The 26,997-nt window shown below is 44.2% G+C and overlaps 1 protein-coding gene across 2 annotated transcripts in view; it reads right to left on the reverse strand.

Moving 5' to 3' along the window:
• Window positions 1-26,997, reverse strand: part of MICAL3 (microtubule associated monooxygenase, calponin and LIM domain containing 3) — a 278,656-nt gene that overhangs the window by 107,297 nt on the left and 144,362 nt on the right. Inside the window, exons 14-23 of one of the 2 annotated variants that reach the window (XM_075069475.1) lie at window positions 24,936-25,048; window positions 23,937-23,999; window positions 22,926-23,099; window positions 21,630-21,704; window positions 16,288-16,386; window positions 14,092-14,148; window positions 11,822-11,935; window positions 8,736-8,843; window positions 5,330-5,437; window positions 4,305-4,491 (exon numbers count right to left, since the gene is read on the reverse strand). In XM_075069475.1, the coding sequence (XP_074925576.1) occupies window positions 4,305-4,491; window positions 5,330-5,437; window positions 8,736-8,843; window positions 11,822-11,935; window positions 14,092-14,148; window positions 16,288-16,386; window positions 21,630-21,704; window positions 22,926-23,099; window positions 23,937-23,999; window positions 24,936-25,048 (1,098 nt within the window). Of the gene's footprint in view, window positions 1-4,304; window positions 4,492-5,329; window positions 5,438-8,735; window positions 8,844-11,821; window positions 11,936-14,091; window positions 14,149-16,287; window positions 16,387-21,629; window positions 21,705-22,925; window positions 23,117-23,936; window positions 24,000-24,935; window positions 25,049-26,997 lie in introns of those variants that run through there. The other variant, XM_075069472.1, reaches the window with a different exon arrangement.

Consider the following 26,997-nt stretch of genomic DNA (forward strand, 5'->3'; position numbering starts at 1 on the left):
TATATATCAGGCGCCATGGCGGCGCCACTCCAGGGGGCGCCCTGCCGGCCCACCGAGTGTTGCTAGGGTAAAAGTCTCCAACCAACGTGCACGCGGCGCGTGCACACTTACTGGAATGGATATGAGCAAGCACTCGAAGAAGAATCTCATTTCCCCAATCAACAGGCTTCATAGGACCTAGTCGAGTGCCACAACTAGAAGCCCAGCTGAGAACAGACCTAGTTATCTTTTACTCTTATTGGGACAGTGTGGAGGAAATGGTACCCTGGCCTGGAGGTGCTACTCCAATACAAACACTAGTATCAGGTTAGAGTGGTGGTGCTGCGTGGAGTTTTCCATGCAGCTCTGTCACTGCACAGCTGCCCTGAAATGCACTGCAGATTCCTCTGCTATTTCAACATAACTCTGCTAATGAACTTCAACTCTGCAGTGCAACTTCAACTGTTTTACTAGTTTGGCTCCTCCTCAGTAAGAGCACCTCAGTCCAAATGTGCAGCCTTCACTACTAACCCAGTCCTGCCCTCTCCACTGTCAAGTCTTCTCTGCTTGAGTTCTGGCCAGGTTGCTCTCTTGGATTCAGGTGGTGCTTGGAGAACTTAGGTCTGAAACCTGCAATCTGGACTCATGGTCTTCTTGGCTGGTAAAATCTACCAGGAGGACATTGGACCCATTATTTGAGAACACTGTCTCTTTTTGGGAAGACAAGGTGACTACATCTCACATTTCAGCGGTCCAGGCTCAAGAAATCAGCTCTTTATGCTTCTAATCTCTCCAGCTATTGCCCTACGTCTAACTGTCCATTTCTGGGAACATTTCTGAGAAGGGTATGGGGAAGGCATCACTGACAATATTGTGAGTCCGCAGACTTTCTTAACTCCTTATAATTTAGTTTTAGGCCTGAGTACTATACCTAGACTACAATATTTTTATTGGTCTCCTTTTGACAACATATTTAGATTATGTGGTATATAGGGATTCTTTTAGATCTCATAGCTGCCTTTAATACTGTTGACTACAGAACGTGGATTCATTTGTTAACCCAGATAGATGAATAATATTAAGACATGAATGGCTCTAGTCTTCTCTCAGAAAAAATCCAGAGTGAAATTTTGAGTAATTTCTCATCTGCCCCAGGGACTCTTTTACAATGTGATGCTGTTGTGAAAAAGGCTAATATTCTGGGATGTACTGACAGAAATGTCATATGAAAGACACGAGAGGGAACTGTTCTGCTCTACTTGGCACTGATGAGGCTTCAGCTGGGATATTGTGTAACGTTTTGGGCACCACACTTTAGGAAAGATGTAGACAAGTTGGAAAGTGTCCAGATGACAGAAACAAAAATGGTAAGAGGTTTAGAAAGCCTGAAGTGCGCTGCAGAATCCTCTGCTATTCCAACACAACTCTGCTAATGGCCCTCAACCCTGCAGAGTGATTTCGACTGTTTTACTAGTTCAGTAAGAGCACCTCGATCCAAACGTGTAGCCCTCGCTACCAACCCAGTCCTGCCCTCTCCACTGTCAAGTCTTCTCTGCTTGAGTTCTGGCCAGGTTGCTCTCTGGGATTCAGAAAGGAAAGATTAGATGAACTGGGCATGTTTAGCCTAGACAAGAGAAGGCTGGGAACCTGATAACAGTCTTCAAATGTGTCATGGGCTTTTATACGGAGGACAGTGGTGTTTAGTTCTGCACCAAGGGTAGGACAAGACAAATCAGCTTAGTTTGCAGCCAGGAAGAGTTAGGTTAGATATCAGGAAAAACTTTCTAACTATTAGGCTAGTTAAGTACTGGAACAGGTTACCTAGGGAAGTTACGGAACCCTATCATTGGAGGTTTTCAAGAACAGGGTAGACAAACACCTGACCAGGATGGTCTAGGTATACTTAATCCTACCTCAATGCTGGGGCAGAGAGTGGACTAGATAATCTTTTGAGCTCCCCTCCTGCCCTACATTTCTAAGATTCTGTGGCGTACCACAGAGTTCTATTTGGACACTACTGCTCAATATACATGAAAAGCTGTTAGGGAAGCAATGTAGTTTGGGTTTCAGTGGTATCAGTATGGTAAAGCCTCAGCCATCAGACCAGGATAAAGTGATCATTTGGCACAGAGTGGTGCTTGGATGATTGCTGGCAGACGACTGAGTAAATGCTTGCTGGCAAGGGGAACAACTCGAGCAGAGGGTAGAAACTATTTCTGCTCTTGCAACTGAGGAAAGATCCTAGCTTATAGTTACTCAGACTTACAAGCAGAGGATTCTAATGGATAATCAGCTGCTTCTGAATGTCCAGGTTACCAGCAGTGACCAAGAATGGTCCCCCTCATCCCCCTCTGCCCCCCGCCCTCAATCTTTGAGTACTAAGAAGGCTGCTGCTATTTCTTTTATATGTGGCCTTCAAAGCTACCACTGGTCCCTTGGGTCTGACAGCCCAAGTTTGTTGTCCTTGAGGGCACATTGTAAAGGCCCATCTATGTCTTACTGGGAGGCTGGTTTGGTGAGATTTCCCCTTCCTCTTCACCCCTTAATGGCTGAGAGACTTTGTTATTGTTGGTTGCTATAGGATCTAACAACAACATATTTGTTATTTCAATTATAGATTGCCTGTGAAACTTGAGTTTGATACCCTTGTGATGTTTATCCAAGCCAGTGAATTTATGGATACTATTCTCAGTCAGCAACATTGTGTGTCTAATCAGTTTCTGAAATTTGCTAAGATATTTATCTCTTAACATGCTGCAGCAGTGTATTCCAGAGCTTCATTATATGTTGTCTCAGTTTACCATTTTTGTTTTGCTCTTGTATGAAAGGGACTGACTGAGTGCCTGACTGGTCTTCTATAAACCATTCACTGCTGTTATTTTGTCTTCTTAAACAAGCCTAATATGCCATCACACTTTGCATAGAATCCGATACTGCACTCCCCCCGCCACCTGTAATTAAGTTTTTTTATGCCTTTTCTCCCCTTATAGATTCATAGACTCTAGGACTGGAAGGGACTTTGAGAGGTCATCGAGTCCAGTCCCCTGCCCTCAGGGCAGGACCAAATACTGTCTAGATCATCCCTGATAGACATTTATCTAACTTACTCTTAAATATCTCCAGAGATGGAGATTCCATGACCTCCCTAGACAATTTATTCCAGTGTTTAACCACCCTGACAGTTAGGAACTTTTTCCTAATGTCCAACCTAAACCTCCCTTGCTGCAGTTTAAGCCCATTGCTTCTAGTTCTATCTTTAGAGGCTACGGTGAACAAGTTTTCTCCCTCCTCCAGATGACACTCTTTTAGATACCTGAAAACTGCTATCATGTCCCCTCTCAGTCTTCTCTTTTCCAAACTAAACAAACCCAGTTTTTTCAGCCTTCCTTCACAGGTCTTGTTCTCAAGACCCTTAATCATTGTTGTTGCTCTTCTCTGGACCCTCTCCAATTACTTCACATCTTTCTTGAAATGTGGTGCCCAGAACTGGACACAATACTCCAGTTGAGGCCTAACCAGCGCAGAGCAGAGCGGAAGAATGACTTCTCGTGTCTTGCTCACAACACACCTTCTGGAGCTCCTTACTACTGTGACTCACCTAAACTAACTCACCAGTAAGTTTTGTCACCTCTCTTACAGGTCCATCACATACAGAACACCAGACCCAGTACTGTTCCCTCGGTCACCACTTTTAACAAATCTTGCTCTGTACAGAGAATTGGTCATTTATTCCAACTCTGTGTTTCCCCAATTCAGCTAGTTTCATCTATAAACAGGACCTTCTCAGCCAGCCTATGAAAAGCTAGTATTATATCCATTGGTTATAAATCTCCTATTTTATTAACTCTGGAAGAATTTTTACTAGTTGAGTTCTGATTCCCCTGTCAGAAAGTGATTTGCGTTTGTCCCCATCATATTTTACTCACCAAAGTGTTTTAAAGCTCTGGCTTAAGAAGACTCCTCCCTTCCTGGAACTGAAGTAAGGCTCAAGGATCTATACTATTCAGGATCATCCTTACACACCTTTTTAAAGGGAAAATGCATCACTCGGGCCCCTCTCCATTTCAGGAGCTATTTTTTAAATGATAAATTACATTTTGCCAATAGTTCATCTCTTTTGTTTTTTTCAAGAGCTGGCCATAAGGATACAGTCCCAGTTAGTCTTACTAGTTTAAATGAGAGGTGGTATTTTTGGAAGATATACTGTCACTGCTCCTCACCCACCAATATTTGTAAAGTGAAGCCAGGACTGAGATCTTGAGGCCCCAGGTACAGTGAGAGAGTGTTTTTGGTGTATGAGGAAGACGACAGGTAATTTCTCTTACCATCTTCAATGTCGTAGGCGTAACACGATAAGCGCAGGGTGGTGGCGCAGTATTCGCACTTGAAGCAGCTACGGTGGAAGAACTTGCCTTCAGCACTCAGCCTTTCCATCACATAGACCCGCTTGCGGCAGAAGTAACAGACATCACTGCCTCCCAAATTCTGGGGGAACTCCTTTTTGAGTGAGCCCTAGGCAGAAATAAGGCAGGACCAGTGTTATCTGTATGCAATCTCACCTTCCTAGCAGGGTCACCTTTTCTATCTGTGGATACTGAGCATCTGGAAGGGACCATTCTGTGACTCCACTCAGCCCTACCCAGGGCACCAAGCAGACAACTGCCACCTAGAGACAATAACTAACCTTCAAGTTCAGAGAGAAAGGCCTGGGTTTCAGTCCCTACCTATATAAATCAGGAGTAAATTACAGCTTCCAGCTCCTTGGATAAGAGAGCTAAACGGTCTCACAAGAGGCTATTAATGCTGCCCTGGAGACAGTTGACTGAAGGAGGTGTAAGATGGACATCCTCCCTAAGTCAGCTGGAAGGGTTACTTCTGGAATGCTCCTAACCCTGCCTGTATTCACTTGAAAGAGACTGAGGCTAGTCTTGAAACCAAGGTTTTCAAACTGCAGCTCACCACACTAACTGCCAGAAACATCAGTAATCCCTTGAGCAACCTCTTAGCCCTACATTTCAGTCTCCCTGAGACTTGTGAAGAAAGAAGTTTTCTCCAGGGACCCTGCAATCCAGAAGTAGCCCAATTGGAACAAACACAGCTCTATGCATTTGAGAGTCAGGACTTCTAACTCTCTCAACTTGGTATCCCTGGTCCAAGGATGTTGGAAGTAGATTAAGACAGACTTTGCAAGGAAAATAGAGTGAGGGCTGGGGAAGAAATGAAGTCCAACTATAAAGTTATTACAAAGTATTACTAGCTCCTTTCAAGACAACTAAAGATTCAAATCACTACAGATCTACAGAACTTCTAATCACAAACACGTATCATCTTCTGTACATCATTCTCTTACCAGTTCCTTCTTGTCTAGAAGGGTTCTGGGCTGTTCTTTCCTTTGAAGCTGATTGGCTATCTGCTCAGCCAATGAGCTCACTCCGCCTGTGTACATCTTTATATACTTCTACCAGATGCGGGGGACAAAACAGCACGGAAGCGAGGAAAGAAAAACTCAAATTAAAAAGATGACAAAAATGGTAAAATAGTAAGTGATGAAAAGGTGCAGAGCGGTCAAACCATGCCAAGACAGTGGAGAACACAGAGTGATTATGTAGTAACAGCAGAATCAGTATAATCAGGGATCACCAGCACAGCCCGGCACTAACTGTAACAGTAACTGAAAAAAGGAGGGAAGTTTGAAATTGGTAATGCTACGAGATTAGAAGTATGTTCTTTCTTCTTTGCTCTGAGATTTTGCATATGAGTGACCAGAACATTTGCTTTCCTCTGAGAGGAAACAAAGCTAGGACAGATTTTAGCTTCCAGGTAAGAGGGACAATGGGAAAACGGTAGAGAAAAGGCATTTCATAAAGTTTAAATTCAAAGAACTGTTCACAGAAGTACTTAGCAAAAGGGAGCAAGTGGTTTCCAGAAAGAAGAATCCCTCAAGCTCAAACTGAGTCACAGCGATTCCTAAAAATCTGTAATTCCTCCACTGCTGCCAGGGTGCCTGTTCACAGTACACAAAGGGGTTCTGGAGTTTATCTGGAAGATGTGATGGGGACTCTGATCCAACACATTAGATTTGTATTTGTGTATACCTGGCACAAAATGTGCTCAGCTGTGCACACCAGCTTTGCCCATAGGCTGTTCTGTCAAGGGTATTTTGCCTGGCTCTGTAACTCTGAGCATCTGGATCAAACTAAGTTGCAACAAACCTTTTAATCTGGGTAGTTAGGAATCCAGGCAGTTTGGTTCTTGACTCAGGGAGTGAGACCCCAAAGGAGAGTTTTACAGTTTGTTTTCTAGCTGAGCTTGGACAGTGCAGGAAGGCCAGTAGAGTTATACAAGAAACATCCAGGACATCTGGCAGTAATTAAGTGGTTAAGGAAATAAAAATTTTTATGGAAAGGCAATCCTATCACAAGCACCAAGTGTCTCAGTACAGCAGCAGGCCAGGCAGTGTCACTTATTCAGATCAGGGAGTGTTGTGTTTTTTTTTTTAAATGTTTCTCTGACTTACAAACAGAAAGCATTGCTGGAGTCTCATCAGTAAACGTAAAACTGACTCAGCCTTCCATATTCAGCCCTCTGGCTTCTTACAAGTGCAACATTCCTGGGATACACTACTCTGAAGCAATTAACTTTTTACAACCCAGAAATTCCTTTACTTATTCTGCAGGGTTCCTATACTACATGCTCAGAAGTATCCCTGTGTAAACACATGGCTAAAAAATTCAGAGTACAAGAGGATTCTGGTTGTCCCCATGGAACGCAGAGCTTTATGACCCCCATCTCTTGTCATGGAAACCAAGTGATTCCTTTCCCTTCTACATTTCTGTGCAAAGTTCAGTGCTCACAAAATTAGAGAAGAGAGAGATTTTACAGAATCATGACACAGATTATTGCTATGATCTGTAAAATAGTATTTTACAAAAAGTTATGAACTCTCACAGTCTGTTCTTGGATTTCATGGTTGTGATTATCAGCCATTTACTGATGGTTGTATCTTCACGTTTGTGAGCATGGTAGCATCAGGAAACACTAAAGAGTTTGAAACCCAGCATTTTAGGAGGATTTCCTAAAGAATGGGCCTGGAAAAGCCAGGGCCAGGATCAGACAATTTATCAAGTAATAACTCCATAACCTACAGGTCACTGCAGTGTAGGAGTGTTCATTAGTGCCCTGTAGCACTGCTTGCTATTTCACTCTTTCCTCGACTCCACCCAATATACACAGAGCTCAGCTAATGCACATGCCTAAACTGTGTGTGTGATCTGAACATTGTTACTCATGTCCTTCCTCTTCCCTCCCCCTCCTACTGTTTGTTACCCTCATGCATCACAGCTTGTCTAATATTAGACTGTCAGTGGAGCTGGCTGGAAGGCTTTCTTCCCCCTCCCTCGCAACAAATGGAAAACTGACTTTTTGTCAAAATCTGGCAACTGAAAATTGTTGGTAGACAGGTTTCCCTTTCTCTGTCAAAATCTCATCAACTTGTCGCAGGTTGTAATTTTTGAGCCATGGGAAGGCGGCCTTCTTTGAAGGAAAGACTCGACACCAATTTGCAGGATAACCGAGGAGGCAAAAGCTGCTTTTCTGAGTTCACCTGCCTCTTTTATTATCTAAGATTACACATGCGCAATTGCACAGCACAAATCAAGATTCTTTACAAAAATCTTCCATCACGAGCTCAACAGCATAGCAAACTGCAAAAACAGCCCCAGCTGCAGACACGGCAGTCCTGTGGGAAACTGCAAAGGGGGGAAGTTACAAAACACCGCCAGATGCAAACGGGGCCGTCTGTGTGAAAGTACAGGGGAGGATGGAGGAAAGCCAAGTTCCTGTGATAAGAAACCGGGAGTGCCCAGCTTGCAGACAAGAACAAGATGCCTCAATAATAAGGTATCCAGGCCTGTGGGCCCGAGGTCATTCCTACACTTTTTTTGTGAAAAAATCCATTGATTTTAAGCCCCAATTTTCTATCAAAAAGTTTAATGGAAAATTTTCAACCAGCCCTAATTGTAAACAATTTGGGAGTGAAGTTTTCTTTCTATTTGTCCTGTGAGTTGCTCAGCACGCAGTGGGTGCTGTCAACCAACACAGGTACAATGACAATCTTGCTCTGCAACACCTATGCTATTTCACTTAAACTGGCTTCTCTTGGGCAGTGACTTTCAAACCATATGGCATTTTGTAACATGGACATATATGTCCTCTATACACTAGAAGACCAACCGAATTCCTCTTGCTTGTACTACGAATGCCTGCCATTTTAAATTTCTACTAGCTTTTTCAGCAAGCCGGAAGTGATTTTCCTCCAGTCTTCCTGCTCTCTCCCCATAAATATATACACACAAAACCATGCTGCAGTTTGGCTCAAGCCCTCAAATGGAAGCAATAAACATGAAAAAAGCTTTTATGCCCCTGTAGATTATTCCACAGCCAGAAGAATTCGAGAGCTGGAAAAAGCTGATTTGAGGCTACTTAAGACCTCAAATCAGACCCACCAGAAGTTTTTCCATTTAATTTTAAGCCTGTTTTACTCCAAATGGCTGTATGGCTTGAAATAATCAAGATATGCCACAGGCTGCCTCTGGCTTTTCCCACGTGCACATGTGTATGCACACCGCATTCAGCCACATCCAGGCAATGAAGCGTCACAAGCCTAGATCTCTCTTGTGGCACATCCTCTGCTGGTGGGAGATGGGTGAGGCAGTGGGTACAGCTGAGTGCAGCTTGCAAGGCCCAGGCCATGCTACCTGTCGGAGAGAGTCAGATGAGGGTGAAGAAGGGCGGTTGGTAGTGCGGAGGCTAAGGGAGCGCTCCCACTGGTCAACAAAGAATCGACGAGACGGTTCAGTCTCTGGCTAAAAAATAAAATACATTGAGAAAATCAAGAAGGGATATGGACAAAAAGACAAAACAAAAAGATCACAAAGGAACCTTTACGTAGAGTCAGGCAGGTGACCATCTGCCTTACCTCCTCCCTTTCCTCAACTGAAGAAAAGTTGTGCACCAAATGCCCTTTGCTGGCATTTAAATTCATTTCCTCTCTTCCCTCAATGTTACTTTGGAAGCAGTTGTCCACCCGCACAGAAGCCCCACATCCTGTGCACTGTTGTCTCCTGCAATGCAGCCAGATAAACCATTCATGCAGATCTCAAGGCCATCTCTGGTGCTCCTCCTACTCTGTCCAACTGCAATCTGTGTTACAGCCTTAGGCAGGAGGAGTATATGAGAGACAACTTTGCAATGTAGTTCATATTTCAGGGGAAGGGGAGACCTCTTCCCAGTTTTTAACGACAAAGGCCCAAGAACCTTGCCTTCTTGGGGGTGGGGAGTGAAGGAAACCACCTCATATCCCCAGCCTTCAGCATCCTCACTGCTATGATGGAAGTGCTAACACTAAAGAATCAGGAGTGAATTTCATCCTATAATCCATTCAAAGCAGGTGCTTTAATTTCAGATCATTTTGCTCATCCTCCATATGCATGTTATATTAAATGGCAACAAATAAGAAGATAAATGCTCTGAAACAGAAGGTAATGAGCAGAGACAACATTCTCTGTCCTCCAACCAGGAGACTGGGCAAGGTGCAGGGCAGAAAACCATGTCTAGTCTTCCCCTAATACATGCACAGTGATCATTCCCACCCCTTCCCTGACATTCTCCCAAGAGGGGCATCGTCCCACTTCACTTCACTTGCTACTGGCTGAAGCTAACATAGTCCTGTCCTTGAGAGCCGAACATAGCCTAAATGAAAGAACCAGTGTGAAGTATGAGCACTAGTTCCTCTTCTGCCCTTGCTTACCATATGGCCCAGGCAGAATTCCCAGTCTGAGAATCCATATATCTCTGAAACAGCTTCTCCATAGCACAACTCAGAAATCACTGTATCAGCATGCATCTCTCAAGCCACCCAGCCTTCCCTGGTTCTTTAGCACCAGCTGCTAAGAAGCACCTCAAGTAAATATGCAGAACACAATAATTAAAACCACTGAGGTCAAGTAATTTTAGTCCAAATTGCGAGCTACTGTACTATTATTATCTGGTGAGAAAATGTTCTGCAAATTCCAAATAGCTGAACTTTAAAAAAAACAAATAAAAAAAAAATCCACCCTGTGAAAAAAGGAAAAAAGAAAATCACAGCTATTTTAAAAATAGCTGGTTTTAGACCTTATATGCAAAGTTTGAAAATGTATCTGACACACATTAGCCTAAGGACTAAGCCCATTAGGCCAGGTGAAAAATAGCTGTGCTTCCCCAGCTCCTATAACGTAAAATATTTAAAACAGTTGTGTCCTTTTTACTTGAGGACACTATACTGCATTGACCTTAGCCATCAAATTTGTATTTAATACTGTTTAAATGGTGCAATTTATTAAATCTCTTGTTTTTGTTAAATCTTCTCTCCCTTCTTCCCTATTTCTTTTCTTAATATACTGCATCATGGTGCAGTGTCTGTTTCCTCCTCTTCTCCTCTCCACATTATCCCTTTCCCTACATCATGCTCTGCGCTTCTTCCTTCCCTTTCTTCTACATCCTCACAAAAAAAATTATCACTGTATTAACAGGAAAGAGAAACAGGGGACTAATCTCATTCATCTCTTCTACCCACCCAGTGAGCTTGAAAACAATATCAGACACCTAACAGCCAGAGTGCTAAACCTGATAGTCACAGACAAATACAAAATATACGACAGGTGTATTTTCGCCAACATGCAATTCGACTTCAGCTGCTGAAATCCAGGTGAGGATGCTGTCCTCGGATTATGCTTGGCATCTTCCGCTATATCAACCTTCAGCTAGTAGGTGCTAATAAATCTGAACGTGACTTCTCCCCCAGTTTTCCATGGCAGCCACAGTTTGAATCTTCCTCCACAGTGGTTGCCTCTGCTGCTGATTACAGCTCCCTCAAGGAGCAGCAGTCTGAAATTGACCTGATTCTTGCAAATTTCTCTCTGAGGCAGGTTGGGAAAGCTGTGACCAGAAGCAGAAGCCCTGGAGCTCTTTGTAGGCTAAAGAAGACACTACTGGATCATCTTATACTCGGCTCATGTCTGAGAAGTTAGTTCACATCCACAAGTGCTAGAAAACTGATTAAAAGAGAAAGCCTAGTTTCTGCAGAAGTAGGTGGCATTTGCCCCCAAAAAGCTTCCTACTTTGCCAAAAAGTATTGGTGAAGACCTCCCAGGTGTGACTGTGTATGCGTTGTTGTTGGGATGGTAGCATGTATGGGGGGAGGCTGGAGATTAGAGAAGCTACTGTCCCAAGTGTCAGGATCCCACAGGTCAGAGAATACAGGTGGGTGAGAGGAGAAAAATAACTTTTAAATTTGTGGTAGAAGCAGAGAGAGAAACTGCACACGCTGCCAGCTTTACTGCTGGAAACAGTATTACTGGAAGCATAGGCACAAAACTGGCTCCCTTAAGAGCCATGGACTAGTGCCTGAAAAAGGAAATGTGAATGTTCCCACCCCGAAAAGCAAATGGACAGTGCAGCCCAGCAATTCTCTCTGTACTAGCAGAGGGCCACTGCATGACTTGAGCCGAGCTAGTGACCAGCACTGCCCTGAAGCTTGGGCGTAGATCATCCTTGTCAATTGTATTCTACTTTATGAAACTGCACATGCTATGCATCTTCAATAAGTAAGAAAAGAGTTAAGAATTGGCAGGGAAAGAAGTGGAGTAAACAACTGCTCAAAACAAGAGCTGATTATGGTGTCTTTAATGTGGTGGTGTAAAGTAACAGTTGGTGCACGCCTCTATCCCGCTGACACCAGCAGTCACTCCTTACCCCATTCTCTTACAAACAGATACAGACTGCCAGAGTGGGCAGTAGTCACCTGATGCCTGATTGTCGGCCTCGGCTCCAGGAGGGCAGCCAGCTGACATGCCCTCTGCTCAACATTCAGTGCTTGCTCAGGCACTTGGTCACCAAAAAAAACCTGAGGAGATCTCTGTGGGATAAGGAACGGGGGAGGAAATAAACAAAAAGAGGAGAAAAACAACCCCAAAAAGGAACAGAAGCAAAGCTCACGACAAGGCCAATGCCAGACAAAAGGCATGAAAGCCCACATGCAGAAGGGAAAAGCAAGAAGGGCTCCCAGATGAAGACTCCTTCCTCTCTTCCAGTTGAGACCCAACACATACTGCAATCTGCACTAGCAAAGCTCTGGATTCAGCCTCTCTAGGCTAGAAAGGAACAGCTGAATTAGACAGTCATTCACAACTCCCTGTCTGCAGACAAAACCAAGCCAGTGCACAGTTTCTGTCCGGCATTCTCATTCAAGGTAAGTTCGCCACTAACCAATAGGCTTAGCTAGGGTCCCATAGCAGCTCCGGCATTGGCACTTACCTCACCCCAATTCTTTTGTTTAAAGGATTTCTTTATTCAGATTTCCAGACCTAGAAATGACTGTACCCCTCACACTTTGTGCAGAGAAATACTTATTTTGGGGTAGTGCAGTCCGGTTCTGGGAGAGCTAAACTCCCAGCAATGCCCTCCTAAAGGTGCCTTTAAAATACTGGGATATAGAAAGTTAGGTGAATGTAGGGCTTGTGAAAACTAAGGGACCCAGCAGCACTGGCTAGAGTCAGGTATAATGCAAAGCTTGCCCCAGCACCTCCACTACACTAACCCGTCCTATTGCACTTCACCCTCCAACACAGCTCTGACAACAGGCCACAACTCTCACATGCCACCCTCCTTGCTATTCTAGGCCTTGGCACTGCTTGAACTGATCTTGCTAATCTGTTGTACAGTGAGCTTTTGAGATACTGAAAAATACCGACTAGAGATGGCTAACACATCCACATGTATGTACTTCTATCTAGGTGGATGGGGCAGTAAGCCAGAGTATCATGCAGTTCCCAGTAACTTACTTTGCTTGGGGGGTGAACAGCAAACTGAAAGGGAATTATAAACATCTGTATGCTACCTACAGGAGGCTCAGTCTGTTGAGATAATCCCAAACAGATGACTATGTTGTCTGCCAGATGAAACGTGCTATGACAACAGGCAGACAAGGTGGGCGAGGTAATATTTTTTATTGAACCAACTTCTGCTGGTGAGACAGACAAGCTTTTGAGACCAATGAAAGACATTACCTCATCTACCTGCTCTCTCTAATATCCTGGAACCCACACAGCTACAACTACACTGCCTACAGCTATGACAACAGAGCACATAACTGTGCTCACAGCCAGTTACCGATTGTGCTCTTTCCCCATTTAAACACATTAATCAATCTCATTCTTTCTATTTTAAGCGGCTTGTCAGCCCAATTCACTCCCTCTTACTATACAGTACCATTTTTACAAAAGTAAAACTAGTGCGTGTTACAAAACTGGGGGTTCCAGTATTGCTGCAGACAAGCTTGTTAAGCTTCTGATGGCAATCCAAAAACATGCCACCCTCCTGACAGGTGCATGAGACTACTGAAGAGGACATACTTTGGAAGTCATGGCAGCTTGCTGCTGGCTTCCAGTTACTATTTAACTTATCAACTAACCAACTTCAAGAGGCAGCTAATTCGTTAATCTGAACCCAGATCTTTCAACTGCCTAGTCCCCCTTCCTCATATATTTTAAACTTCCTTTCACTCTTCCCATTGACAGCAGAACATTTCATTAGGAAGAAGGCTTCCTATCCTCCGCAGTAAAGCCACCCCCTACTCCTCCCTTGTAAGCTGGCATTCAGAAGACAGGTTGGAATGCCAGCTGTTTAATTAATCCGAAAGCAGCCATGGAAACAATGCAACCAGTGCTGGTGAGTGGACCCAAAACGTAACTGTTCCTATTCTGTGACAGCCATGGCACACTATTAAAGAGAGGTGAGAGAGAGAGAGGAATGGGGGGAGCTGGAGCTGATCTACAGCAAAATAAAAGTGCAGAGCAAACGGTCAGCCTCGGTGAATGCTTGTTAAGCAAGTAGTTATGTAAACACCCCACAAAAATAATCATTCCTAACACTTTCAGCAGCTCCAGTGTGTTAATAGCAGTCCAGAGATAACTGTGCTTCCCCTTCCCCACACAACACTGCCCTTGAATATTGCACACACCCCACCACTGCATGTGTGTCAACACCATCCATGCCATTTGCTCATGCTTTTACCCTTTCCTGTCTGGGACTCTGCTCCCCAGGGGGGTCAGCACCAGGCTCCCTGTTTGTCTGTGGGCAATAAAGGATAAGTTTTAAAACAACCACAGTCCAAGTTCTCACTCTGGACATGTTCCATTTGATTCATCCTACAATGCAGGCAGAAAAGAGACCATCATGCAGAAACTAGAATTTTTAAAACTGTCATCAACCACTTAGATCTTCAGAGGAGAAGGGTGGGGGGGGGGGAAAGTGTGGTGAATCAGTACACACGTCTATATTGGGATATTAGATCAATTAACAAGTACACATTACTACCCAAAGAACTGGCATGAGCATGGGGAAGGTAATAGGAACACTCAGTACATCTCACACAGTGACGTTAGATCAGACGGAAAGTTTAAAAGGAGAGGTGGCAGAACTGATGTGTCAGAGGTGTAGACAGACAGTTTTCAAAAGGCAGCAGGTTAACAAGAACGCAGGCTAGAGTGAAACACAGCATTGTAGGGGCCAAACAACCTCAGGAAGAGAGGATATTTTGAGTGGAAGCTATTGCCCTCAAAACTGAATCCCCAAACTGGGTATTCATATCTGCTTTACTCTATAACAAAGGGGTAAATGGTCCTCAGACCAAAGGAAGGAAGCAGAGAGAGTTTTCTAATTTTGCTTGAGCAAAGAGATGTATTTAAAAATGGCTCCTAGAGAATGTAAGGGAGAAGGTGGTAAATCCTTAGCTGGTTCCAGCAGTAGCCAGCTGTCAAGGTTTAAATGAACAAGCCATATAGGAGGGACCAGACATTTGGAGTAGGTGATCAGCAGAGAAGACTTAAGACTGAAAGACTCTGTTTTATGCAGAAAGGTATGCACTGGGAGATAATTTCCCTACTTAGAAAATGACTGTCTGTGGACTAAGCAAGTCACCACCTCTCTGTCTTAGTTTCCCCATCTGTAAGATGGAGGTAATACTTGCCTCTCTCACATAGATTATCAGATAATGCCTTTAAAGTGCTCTGAGAATCAGAGTGCGCCGCAAGTGCTACGTGTCACTATTACGTTAAGGATCTGATTTACAGATCATAGTGGTCATGAAAAGCCACAGATCAGACTAAAATATCTGTCCTTTGCTCATTCTGCTATGTCTAATTGCTGCAGCACACAGAACATGTCTCCTCTCAATTTTCAGGTGCACAAGGGAAATAAGCCGACCCACAGAAACAAATGTTCAGAATTTAGCTTTACAATTCCCATCAACGTTAGGGAATCACAGACTTGAATCCATATGCTCCTCACATTAGGAAAGGAAGGAGGCTTAAAAAAAAAAAAACAACTCAAAGAAGTACTATCCATATATAAGCTGACAAAGGACAAATGTCTCACAGCATTTTTAGATCTATTTAACCAGAAGGCCAACAAATCCATGTGTCTGTACTTTGAGGTGCAGCTTTTATAATCTGTACCTAATGTAAGTGTAACTGCTCTATCTGTACTACAAATCCGTATTCAGACACACTGAACTCAAGCTGCTGGAAGGAGCAGGAGAGGAGTAAGCTGCACAAATGCCTGCCACTTCAACAATCACAAAAGTACCTCATACATGAGCCCCAGAAAAAGACTCCCAAGACCCAGGAGGGAAAATGCCCACCCACATCTGTTTAAATGAGGAATGTGGATGGAGACAGAGGACTACAAGAAGGGCAGGAAAGCGGCAGCCTCAAATGAATACCCGACTTCACTCCCCACCGTGCCCCAGCCAGGCAAATCTCTCTTTTGGAGAAACTGCCTCAGAATGGTGAACAACCTAAGGGTAATAATGGGTCAGATTTTTCCCTCAGATATGAACATACATATCTCATGACTGCAATGGGAGTTGTGCATGTGCATTTAAAGGCAGAATCTGGCCCTAATATTTTGTATTTCAAAACTCTCCTCTGCAACACAAACTTGAAAATGACTCCTATAGAAAAATCAAGCCTGAACAAAAATGCCCAAAATCTCTACTGTGCCAAAAAACTCAGTATTGGGATAGATTTTTATATGCTATATTCAGTGTCTAGTTGTGCTACTAACCTAGGAGCTCCAAGAAGGCCTGCCCATGTGGGTAAAGAAAATTTAAAATGTATAAACAGAGGAGACATTTAGTCATTGATTTAGCGATCTGTGCAAGCAGGAAGGAAGAGGAGAGAGCAGGAGAGAGCATGCAGAGTGAATCACCTGCTGGCTGGGATACCATGGAGAGGAAGGTGGAGAAGAGGAAGGAGAGAGCATGATCACTTTTTTAGGGCAGGTCCGTGAACGCTCCTTAGTCCTCAGCTTTATTTAAAACGGGGGAAAAAAGAAAGAGCAATAATAATAATAATAATAATAAAACTAAAGGAAATATTACAACGGTCTTTGGCAGGGCAGGGCGCAGTCTCAGAAGTGCATCTTCTGGGGAACCCTGACCCCAATCCCACCTCTCTCAAATAACCTAGAGCAGGGGTGGGCAAACTTTTTGGCCCGAGGGTCACATCTGAGTATAGAAAGTACATGGCGGGCCTGTGGGCTCCGACTGGGGCACAGGCTCTGAGGTAGGGCTGGGGGATGAGAGGTTTGGGAGTAGGAGGGTGCTCTGGGCTGGGACATAGGGGGTAGGGTGAGGGCTCCGGCTGGGGCTGGGGATGCAGGGTTTGGGATACAGGAGGATGCTCCAAGCTGGGACCGAGGGGTTTGGAGGATGAGGGGGGGGATCAGACATGGGAGAGGGGTTGGGACACAGTGGGATGGCTCAAGGGTGCAGGCTCCAGGCATCACTTACCTCAAGTGGCTCCCAGCAGCAGTGGCATGTCCCCCCTGCCCTCTGGCTCCTACGCGGACACGAGGCCAAACATCTCTGCTGCACACACATCCACAGGTGCCGCCCCTGCTGCTCCCATTGGCCACAGTTTCTGGTCAATGCGAGTTGCGGGAACGGCATTTGGGGCAGGAGTAGCATGCGGAGTGGAGCCCCCTGGCTGCCCCAATGTGTAGGAGCCGGAGAGGGAACATGCTGCTGCTTCCAGAAGCCATGCAGAGCGGCCCTTGACCCTACTCCCCAGCTGGAGCGCCAGAGCGGGGCAAGCCCCAGACCTCGCTCCCCAGCAGGAGCTCAAGGGCTAGATTAAAACAGCTGGCGGGCTGGATCCTGCCTATGGGCCATAGTTTGCCCTCCCCTGACCTAGAGCCACTATTTGTTCTGTAGCAGCTTTAAGCCTTCCACTGAGATTCAAGACCTGGAGTTATCGAAGGTCAGTTGGACAGATGCTTCTAAAGACAGCCACTAAACATGCTATTCACTGTCAATAATCAATATCTTTGCTTTACAGCCTCACCCCCAGCTAGTGGTGAGGCTGCAAAGAAGTGTATAACTTCGTGCTCTATAAAGCACAGATCATCTCTTCTCCGGGCTGCCATGGAACGCTTAACAATATCCATCCTGTTCACCTAAATTACACATACCCAATGGTCAGCAGCAACACGATTCAAGTCCTATCAGTAACAAAATTCTGCTCTCATCTTCAACACCCCCCGCCCCGACCTCACATAAATTAATAAAGCTCTGGTATGCTTATCAGAAAATAATACAGTGAAGTGAAGGAATTAAGATGTAGAAGTAATTTGGCTAATCTGAACATGACATAAATGCATTTCTCTTTCCTTCGTTTCATACTAATTTTTTTTTTTAAATACCGCTTTTCACCTTTGTTTTACATGCCACAGCATATTCCTGGTTTATATGTTCTCTCCATGTACCCCTTTTTAGATCTCCTAGTTTCCCATCTTTCCTGTGGCTGCCTTCCCTAATACATCTGAAATAGGGGCCCTGCTCAAAAAGGTATCTGCAACATCTAACTTGTGAATTTTGATGTCTGGAGGGAAAGGCTGTGTATGTGTCCCCTGCTAAGTAGCAAAATATCACACAGTGGCACCAGACAGAATCCATAAAGTGGACACATTCCTGTTCCAGTCCTCTAGCAGGATGCATTTCTGAGTATACAAAGGCAAAGATAGTTTGGCAAGGGAAAAAGAGACAGTCATCAAATGTCAATAGAAATGTTAAGTGTTAGATACAATAAATCAAGTCACATGGCAATAATATGGCAACACCATCAGCTCTGCTACTAGTAATTAACGTGTCACTGCAATGCCACAGGGAGGGGTAAGGAGGAGGGTCCAATCGTATATGGAGTTCATCCTTTATAACCATCAAGACACAGTAACAAAGAAAAATTAAATTTGCTTCAGAACAGCCTTGGCCAGGACTCCTCTCTTCCTTGGGGTCCTGTCTTACTACTTTCTAACAAAGAAACTTCATGCACCTCAACCTGCTTGACACTGCTGGCCAATAAGGCCTGTCAATCACAGAGCAGAGCAGAAATCTGGCCTTACACTGCAGTGTGAGTACTGCTAATGTGGTTCCCCTGACATCAGTAGGTCAGAGACCAGGGAAGATGCAGCTTTTCTATCAACAATTCAGACCACCTCTCATTGGCTGGTTTTCTCTCTTCCATCTACTCCCACTGCTCTTGCAGTAGGTTTTCCTCTGCCTTGTAACTTCAGGATGCAGGACGAGACCAGCCAGTCAGTTAGAGGGAGATTGGTTCACTATTCTGGAAGGCTCTCCAGTTTACTCTGCCTATTGGTAAGGGCACTAGATCACCCATTTTCCCTCAGTTATAAGAATCCTACTTTGCCCTCATATTTGTCCCCTATTCACAGCAAGGCACATCTGCCACCCAGTTTATCTCAGGCAGAATCAAGCACAAAGAGATGCCATGTGTGAGCTCCCCTGCAATTGTGCCACACGAAAAAATTCTGCCTCTTCTATATTCATGAGCAGCTCCTTCTAGGAAGCACAGTCTCCTCTAACAAGCCCATCAGCAGAAACATTATTCCTAATAGCAGCTCTAGCACCAGCTACTGGCAACTTGGCGCCAACCTCAGTATGGAACCTGTGGCTGAGGAAATAGCACCTCAGCTGGAGTTCCCAGCAATGCCACAGAGCACAGCTCCAGCACTGGTGTAACCATCTGTCAGCTACCTGCGCTTGCTGCTCCTCTCTACCAGCAGCAGGATATCTCAGCAGCAAGTCCAAGTGCTGTTTCAGAGACAGCCTCCTACAGTAGAAATGCCTGCAAGCTGGCTACTGAACATCATGGAGAGATCCAGCTGGTCTCCTGATGGCCAATGTCTCAGCCACCACAGCAGCTGACTGCAGAGTGCAAACAGCTATTCTTTGATCTCCCAAGTCACCCCAGAGAGAACTCTCCTGCAAAAGCAGTCCATGGGCTATTGGCACTCAAACAGGCAACTGGGTCACTTTGCTTCCCCAGGCCAGCCATTCCCTCTGTCCCCAGCTTCTGGAGTAGACACTGCAGAGATATTCTCTTTGACCCAGCTGTGCCCTGAAGATTTTGCCCCCATGGAGCTCAAATACCTGTTGTCCTTCTCCACCTCAATTACCCAGCATGGAAAACACAGCAAAATCCAGCACAAAAGCTGAATCTTCCCACCAGGTCATTATGAAGTCTATCCAAGAAAAGGCCAGCAAAAGTTGAGCACCTAATCTAGGAGGGGCCTTAGGGGCAGTGTCTATACTACGTAGTTTTGTAGACCACACTCGGACTACTTCTATGTTATTTAAATCTATTGAAAAACAGTTTTAACAGTCAATGGCAAAAACAGGTCCAGACAAAGACTTGCACTACATTACTACCTACCCTAGGGCTACCATCGGCACCAACACCAGCTCAGCTGTACAAATGGTAACAATGGTTTTTAGTTGGTTTGGTTTTTTAATTCCCTAGTGCAGACAAAGCCTTAGTGAGAGTGACTCATTTGCCTTACTTAGAATCCCTACCTGTCTGGTGAGAAGAAAATCATAATCAAACTAGGAAGGCAAAGGCAGTCCAGCCTCCCCTGCTTAGCCACAAAAGAAACAGGGTAAGGATAAGCCACTCTCATCTGAATCTCTCCTTACCTCGCTTATCCTTCCCTGTATAAAGAGTAAAATCTAGAGTCTTGGTGGTTAAAATTCAAAAGGCAGGAAAAGTGCCTTAGGGTTGTAGGGACTCAAAATCTCATTCAAGTGCTAAAACACAAATCTTCATCTTCCTCTCTTGTGAAAGGCAAATGGTGCACAAATGGTTGTGTTGCACAAGGAAGGCTAATCTAATGGCATGGAGCTGTAGCCAGTTTATGCTCCTCTTCTCTTCTTTCTGAGACTCACTCTCTCCTGTACCAGGTTATGTGAAAGATTCCCAAAGGCTAGAATCCACACTAATGATGATCCTGTCCAGTCACCTCATTGGGTGCCTGAAACTACTCTTGGTTGTCCACAGGCCTAGGAAAGAGAGGTCTTCCAAAGAGAGGGCTCTCGTTTCAGTGGAGGTGATCATGACATTTTGAGGGACGGGATAGCAGGAATCAGGGAAGCAAGCAGAGGCAGGACATCTCTACATACCAGCACACTGACGAAGCTTACTAACACCGTGAAAGACAGAGACTCTTAGCAGATCTCTCCACAGTGTAGAATATCCTTTATTTGGTTCTCCTTTCGAGAAAAGGCTGGCACAGCGTGGTTTTGATCATGGTACACGACTCCAAAATGCTGGATTGTTTGAGTCGGGGTAAGCTTTTATTTTTGTTCTTATTTTTTGATAGAGTTCACCATGAATCCACAGACTTGGAGGAAGTGAGCCAAACTCTTCTTCCTCCTGTCTCAAAAGTGCACTTTCATTACATTGTGACTAGAAACAGAGGTAAATCCCTTTCTCTGAGTGCTGCCATCAAAACCACGCTTTTATGACTACCCTCACAGAGACAATGAGGCCACTTTTATTGGAAAACAGGGGAACCACAGTCAGTGCAATGAGTAACTCTGCCTGTTTGAAAATAAGGAATTGTAAAAGCCTATCCTTTGGATTTCACTGTTGTAAGAACCCCCACTACAAGGACAGTGAACCAGGATACATAAGAGAGGAGGTAGAATTTGATATCTGGTGATTTTTCTTTTCCAAGTATTCAGGCTTCCTCTTCAGACCCACCCTGTGACTGAAAGTCCAAAGTTTTTTCAAATTCTCCGTAAAACAGAAGTCCGCCATGCTCTGGAGATGGAAGGGAGGCCAGGAAAACTGGCTTATTACAGTTTCTATGCATTGTTTGAGAATTTTTTAGACTCTTTTCAGATGTGGATGCAGTACCACTGGGAAGACCAACGAACCCCACCACAGTGACTCAGATCTCCTGAAACTGCAAAGCAGATAAAATGCACTGTAGGAATAGTGAGCCTGGATACTCAGAGGAGAAATCATCAGGTAGCAAATTTTACTCCCTACTGCTAAGGAAGAACTCCAGTAGTTGCATAGGAAACAATAAGCCACTCCTAGAGAGAGATCTCAACCTCATTCACTATTCTTCAGTATTTTAAAACAAAGAACTTTGCACAGTGGTGCCGAAGAAGGGTCAGTAAAGAAAGGAAGCAACGCGTAGGCGAGATCTAGTGTGGATGTCATGTCACATTCATTTTATTGGTTTACCTGTTTCCACTGAGGTATGGGAGCAAGGCGGCCCTGCTCTCGCTGTCTGCAGGATAGCTGGTTGTGAACACGTTCCTGATAAGGCAGGACAGGCTGTTACATGTAGGTCATAGGGAAAGCAGGATGGGATCCCAGAGGAACAAAACAAAATAGCGAAAGGCACTCAAAGAAAGCAACAAAGGAGTGGGAGGACAGACAGACAGACATTTGGAAGAAAAAATGGGGTAGAGAAGAATTAATTATCAAGTAAAATTTAAAGAAAAATCAAGCAAAATAAAAATGGGACATATTAAGATTTTTGTAGCATCTTCTCCCCAGGTTTTCAGTGTTTCTCCTGTTCAGTACAGTGACAAAGGAAACATTATCTAACTGAGGAAGAGCAAAGTAAAGGCCACCACTTAAAACAGTTCTATCCTATGTCCAAGCTGGAGGCATCACAGGATCACAGGGAATGAAACAGAAGGTCCAGCTGTAATGGCAACTCCTAGTTGATCAGGTCCAGACTTTCCCAAGCAAAAAGCACTGCGTGGCCTGGTTTACGAGCAATGACCATGGGAAATTTCCATTCTATGGCCTAGCAGGACATACTACAAGGAACAATCATTACAGAATTCACTGGGGAAAAGCTCACAGCTCTGAGTCTTATTCTCTTCTAGTTGAAAGCAGCATGGAAAATGGTGTATGTACGGAAATGGGTGTCGTTTTATAATAGAAAGCAGTACTGTCTTTCTGGAAATCGGGAATCCAGCAAACCACTCCCTACTGAAAACTCTTCTCAACCTCTGAGACAGAATAATAGCACAACAGGATGTGTTCTCCTTGTTTCAATTCACAAACACTATGGCCCCAGTCTGGCCCTCACTTACATGGATGAAGTTCGCATGAAGGCCAGATTTTTTTAAGATACTTAGGCATTTAAAGATGCAACAGGCACCTACTGTATTTTCAGAAGCAAGTATCTCACACTGAAATCAATGAGAGTTAGGAATTCAGGTGTTTATGAAAATCCCATTAAGTGCCTGTCTGCATCTTTAGGTGCCTAAATACCCTTAGAAATCTGGCTCTAAATCTCTTGGAGTCTTCCTCTTCCATCTAGCCTTTACTCTCAATTACGAGAGTGTACTCTGGGTCAAAGTGCAAAACCAGAGTCCGGTCTTAAGGAGCGCATCATTTCCCTGTCCCAGCTCCTGCGATATTCCTCATCTTCTTCAAAATAAAAGGGTTCTACTAACCCAATCTGGGTGAGAGCTTGTTGGAGGAGGCCCAAGGATATAAAAGGTATAAACCACCTCCTACCTGTCTCCGTAAGCCTGTGGACTGCACTGGTGCATTCTCCTCGAATTTGGCCAGCAGCTGGGTTGCCATGGACTTCACCTTGTTCTGGTTCCCGATGGCAGCATCAATTCTCCTTTCTGTCAGGGCGCTCACAAGTGTGGGCCTCTCCTCCCTATAGCTTCGGGGGCCTTCCTCCTAATAACCAGTATAAACTAAAGATTAAATGGAAACTTTCCAAATGGGTCTTTTCCTTTAAAGAAGACTTCTGCAACTCAACAGAGCAGAACCCAAATCCATTAACCCACATTTTCAAGCTCATGTTCTTTCCTCTAGTCAACCCTTCAGCTCACCAAATTCCTCTCCATCTACCTGCACCCTCTTGCTTCATATTTTATTGCTACACTGTTCCACTGCAGAGACCCACAGTCGAGAAGCTCTCATGGGCCTGTGAACATAAGACAATGAGCTGCTTCAAGCATTCAGTGAGAACCCAAGGTGGCAGCCCTCAGCTCAGCAGTTCCTATCTGGCACACACACTCTTAACCGTAGGTGTGACATACTGCATGTGTCTTAGAGACTGACTCTGCAGCCAGCTTCACACCCATGTAAATCCAGGTTCTACCTTTTACCTGGATGGAATTGCTGACATCCCCATACTAGCTTAGCATCCGACAATGCTACTCCTCAGCACCCTAACCAAAATCATTAGTGTGTGTTTCAAGAAAGCAGGATGAAAGGAATTTTCTGACAACATTAAGTTTGCAATGTGCTATTTATTTAGTCAGCATCTGATGTAACTGGCTTAGTACATGACACAAAGCGTAAGCTCTGAGCAGGAACTGATTTCAACCTAAAAAAAAAATCTCACATAAGGTTTTGTTTGAGTGGAATATCTGGGGAGAAGGGGGAACCATCCAGGGAAAAAAGAGCATGAAGAAAGGAACCTCCTAAAAATTCAAGGGGTTGGGAGTGGAAATAGGGAATCTATCACACGGTCTTTCCCCTAGGCATTTTCCCTACTATAATACTTACGTCCTCTGACTGGCTGGTCTTTCTCCTCTTTCCTGCACCATCCAGTTCCTTCTCCTTTTTATCCTGCAATGGGAGGAAAACTGCTGAGGATAGGGTGGGTTTTTTTTTTTTTTTTTTTTAACTCTCTGGCTCATAATGAATCCCATCAGTGCATTACACAAGTGTTTGAATTATTGCTGGCTGATTCTCGATGCTCATTTCCCATCTGTAGGAAAGGTGGCTCCAAACAGTCTTTGGTCCTCATTTAGGGAGCCAAGCCTTCTTATCTGAAAGACAGCTTGTCATTCTTGGAGCTTTTCAATGAGTCAACAGGAGAAACAGCAGGTATTTCACAGTACATAAAATATTTTGGACCTAAGCCAACAGCACAGAATAACTCTCCTCCTATCACTAGGATAATCTTACTTTCTATTTTTCACCCTTCTCCCCAACCCAGAGTCCCTGAGTAATACTGTGATGTTAAGAATATAGTGTTTCATTATGTGAAAGCACCCGTTCTGAATTTAGTGCTGCAATTAAAGAGCTGACGTACAATGCCAACAAGTTTATAACCACTTTACTCTTTAGAGAGTCTCTTTCTCTCTCTCTCTCACCCAAATACACACACACTTCTTAGCACTTATTTGGCTGTCAGCCTGCCAATTTCTAGTGTTCTTGGGGTTCAAGTATACATACTAGAGTATAAGCAGCAGAGAATCCTGTGGCACCTTATAGACTTAACAGAGTTTCTCCCTTGGTTTTCACACCTCTACTGCTAGAACAGGGCCCCATCCTCCCTGACTGAACTAACCTCGTTATCTCTAGCTTGCTTGCTAGCATATATATACCTACCCCTGGAAATTTCCACTACCAGCATCTGACAAAGTGGGTATTCACCCACAAAAGCTCAAGCTCCAAAAAGTCTGTTAGTCTATAAGGTGCCACAGGATTCTCTGCTGCTTTTCCAGATCCAGACTAACACGGCTACCCCTCTGATACTTGATACTAGAGTATGGCTACCTTTGGAGTTCGTTTCCTGGAGATGCTCTGCCCCAGTTTGCTAAGAAAAGAGATTGGAGACTTGGTACTGGCAATCAGCGCAGCTTTCTCTTCTGCGTTCAGATCCAGAGTCTCTGTGAATGGAAACAGGTGGGAACAGTGAATGCACAGAAACCTCTGTGTAGTTATTAACAATAGCCAAGAAACAATTAAGAAGGGACTCATTCGTTCTTTACCATGAACTGTTTTTTTGTTTTGTTTTGTTTTTTTTACACTCTCCATATAAAATACTCTTAGGAACTTCAAAATCAATATCTTTCTGAATAGTTTTGCCCTTTTCCATTTGGCAAATGCATTTTTTTCCTCCCAGGTTTTCTAAGTACTCAAAATAGTTTTTGAGTTTAAGTAGGTCAAATTCAGACTTAAGCTACATGACTGCATCTTTCCGTTCTAGTTAACAAAAATACAATCTTTCAGGCCTTCATTCCACTAACTTGGAGTTATATACAAAATCCAAGCATTATAACGATAAATATAAAGCTCTTGTCAGAGCTTCTAAAATTAACTACTAAATGACTGCTGGCTAGGAGCTTCACACAAGCAATGACAGACCAACTCTCAGCAGCAGCAAGAGAGCAAGGAAGTTGTTTAATAACTCTGAAGTGAGTTTAGTTCCAGTGAAAGATGCTGCTCTGATAGTCTGAGGCTGAAGCCCTGTTCAACCACCTAACAGGCACAACAAAAGCAGCATCTGTGCAAGCTTTTTACACACAGACCTGTTGTCTACCTTCTCATGAGCGAGATGGTAGCTCAGTTTATGCTCATTAAACCCTTGCACTGGTTCCTAATGCTGCTAGAAGAGTGCCTGTTGGCACCAAGGAAGACAGCAATTTTTATGATATGGTCTCAATAAGGGTATGTCTACACTGCAGCTGGTAGCCCGGGTAGACAGATTCCATTCATGCTAGCACACTATAAATAACAGAGCAGAGGTTGTGGTATGGGCGATGGCTCAGGTTAGCCATCTGAGCTTGGAGCCAGGGGGTCAGGTGGGCTTCCACTTGGATGGCGAGCCTGAGCCACCACCTGTGCCACAACATCCGCATTGTTATTTTTAGCATGCTAGCTCAAGTGGCGATAGCATGAGTTTGTCTATCCAGGTTGGGAGGCACACTCCCACCTGCAGTGTAGACATATCCAGAGTAACTAGCATGAGTTCTTGTAGGAGGAAAGCAGACCAGGTTACTCACTTGATGCAGTAACTGAGGATTTTTGAGATGCATGTCCCTATGAATGCTCCACTGAAAGTGTGGATGGATAAGAACTGCAGGTGTGGTTAGAAGGATACCTTACCCCTAAAGAAAACAATTGTGTGTGGAAGAAGGTCAACCATTAAATCCTCTAATTCACCAACTCTTCTAGAAGAAGTAATTGACACTAAAAAGGTGGTTTTCATGTAAAAGTATAAAAGGGGACAAGTAGGTAGTGGATCAAAAAGAGGTTTCATCAGTGAATTAAGAACTGGATTCAAGTCCCAAGTCGGACTGGGCTCTCTAACGTTTGGGAAGAGTTTGAATAACTCACTGATGAATCTGGAAGTTGCAGGGTCAGCAAATACCAAGAAACCTTCCAGAGGAGAATACAACGCTGTGACGACTGCCAGGTGAACATTAATGGAGCTCAAAAAAAGACCTCTTTGCTTCAGAGTGAAAAGGTATACTAGAACCTCTGAAATAGAGGAGTCAACACGAGATACAGACAGCGAATACACCAACGAGAATATCCTCTCCATTTCTGAAGATAAGTGTTCCTGGTGGATTCCTTTCTACTGTTCAACAGGACTTCTTGAACCACTCTGAAACAGGAGAGTTCTAACGCCAAGAGCCATCCAGGAATTTTTCCCTGAGTCATTGAGAATGTTCAAGTTGTGGGGGACAAATGTGCCTCAAAGCCTGAGTGAAAAGACAGGGTGTGAGCAGCAGATTGATGACCAGTTGGAAAGAGAGGTAAAGTAGGTAAGGAAACCACACCTGTCCTGGCCAGATAGGTGTGATCAAGATTACCGTGGCTTTGTCCTGTCTGA

The sequence above is a fragment of the Chelonoidis abingdonii genome, chromosome 1 (genome assembly GCF_003597395.2).
Source record: "Chelonoidis abingdonii isolate Lonesome George chromosome 1, CheloAbing_2.0, whole genome shotgun sequence".
NCBI lineage: Eukaryota > Metazoa > Chordata > Testudines > Testudinidae > Chelonoidis > Chelonoidis abingdonii.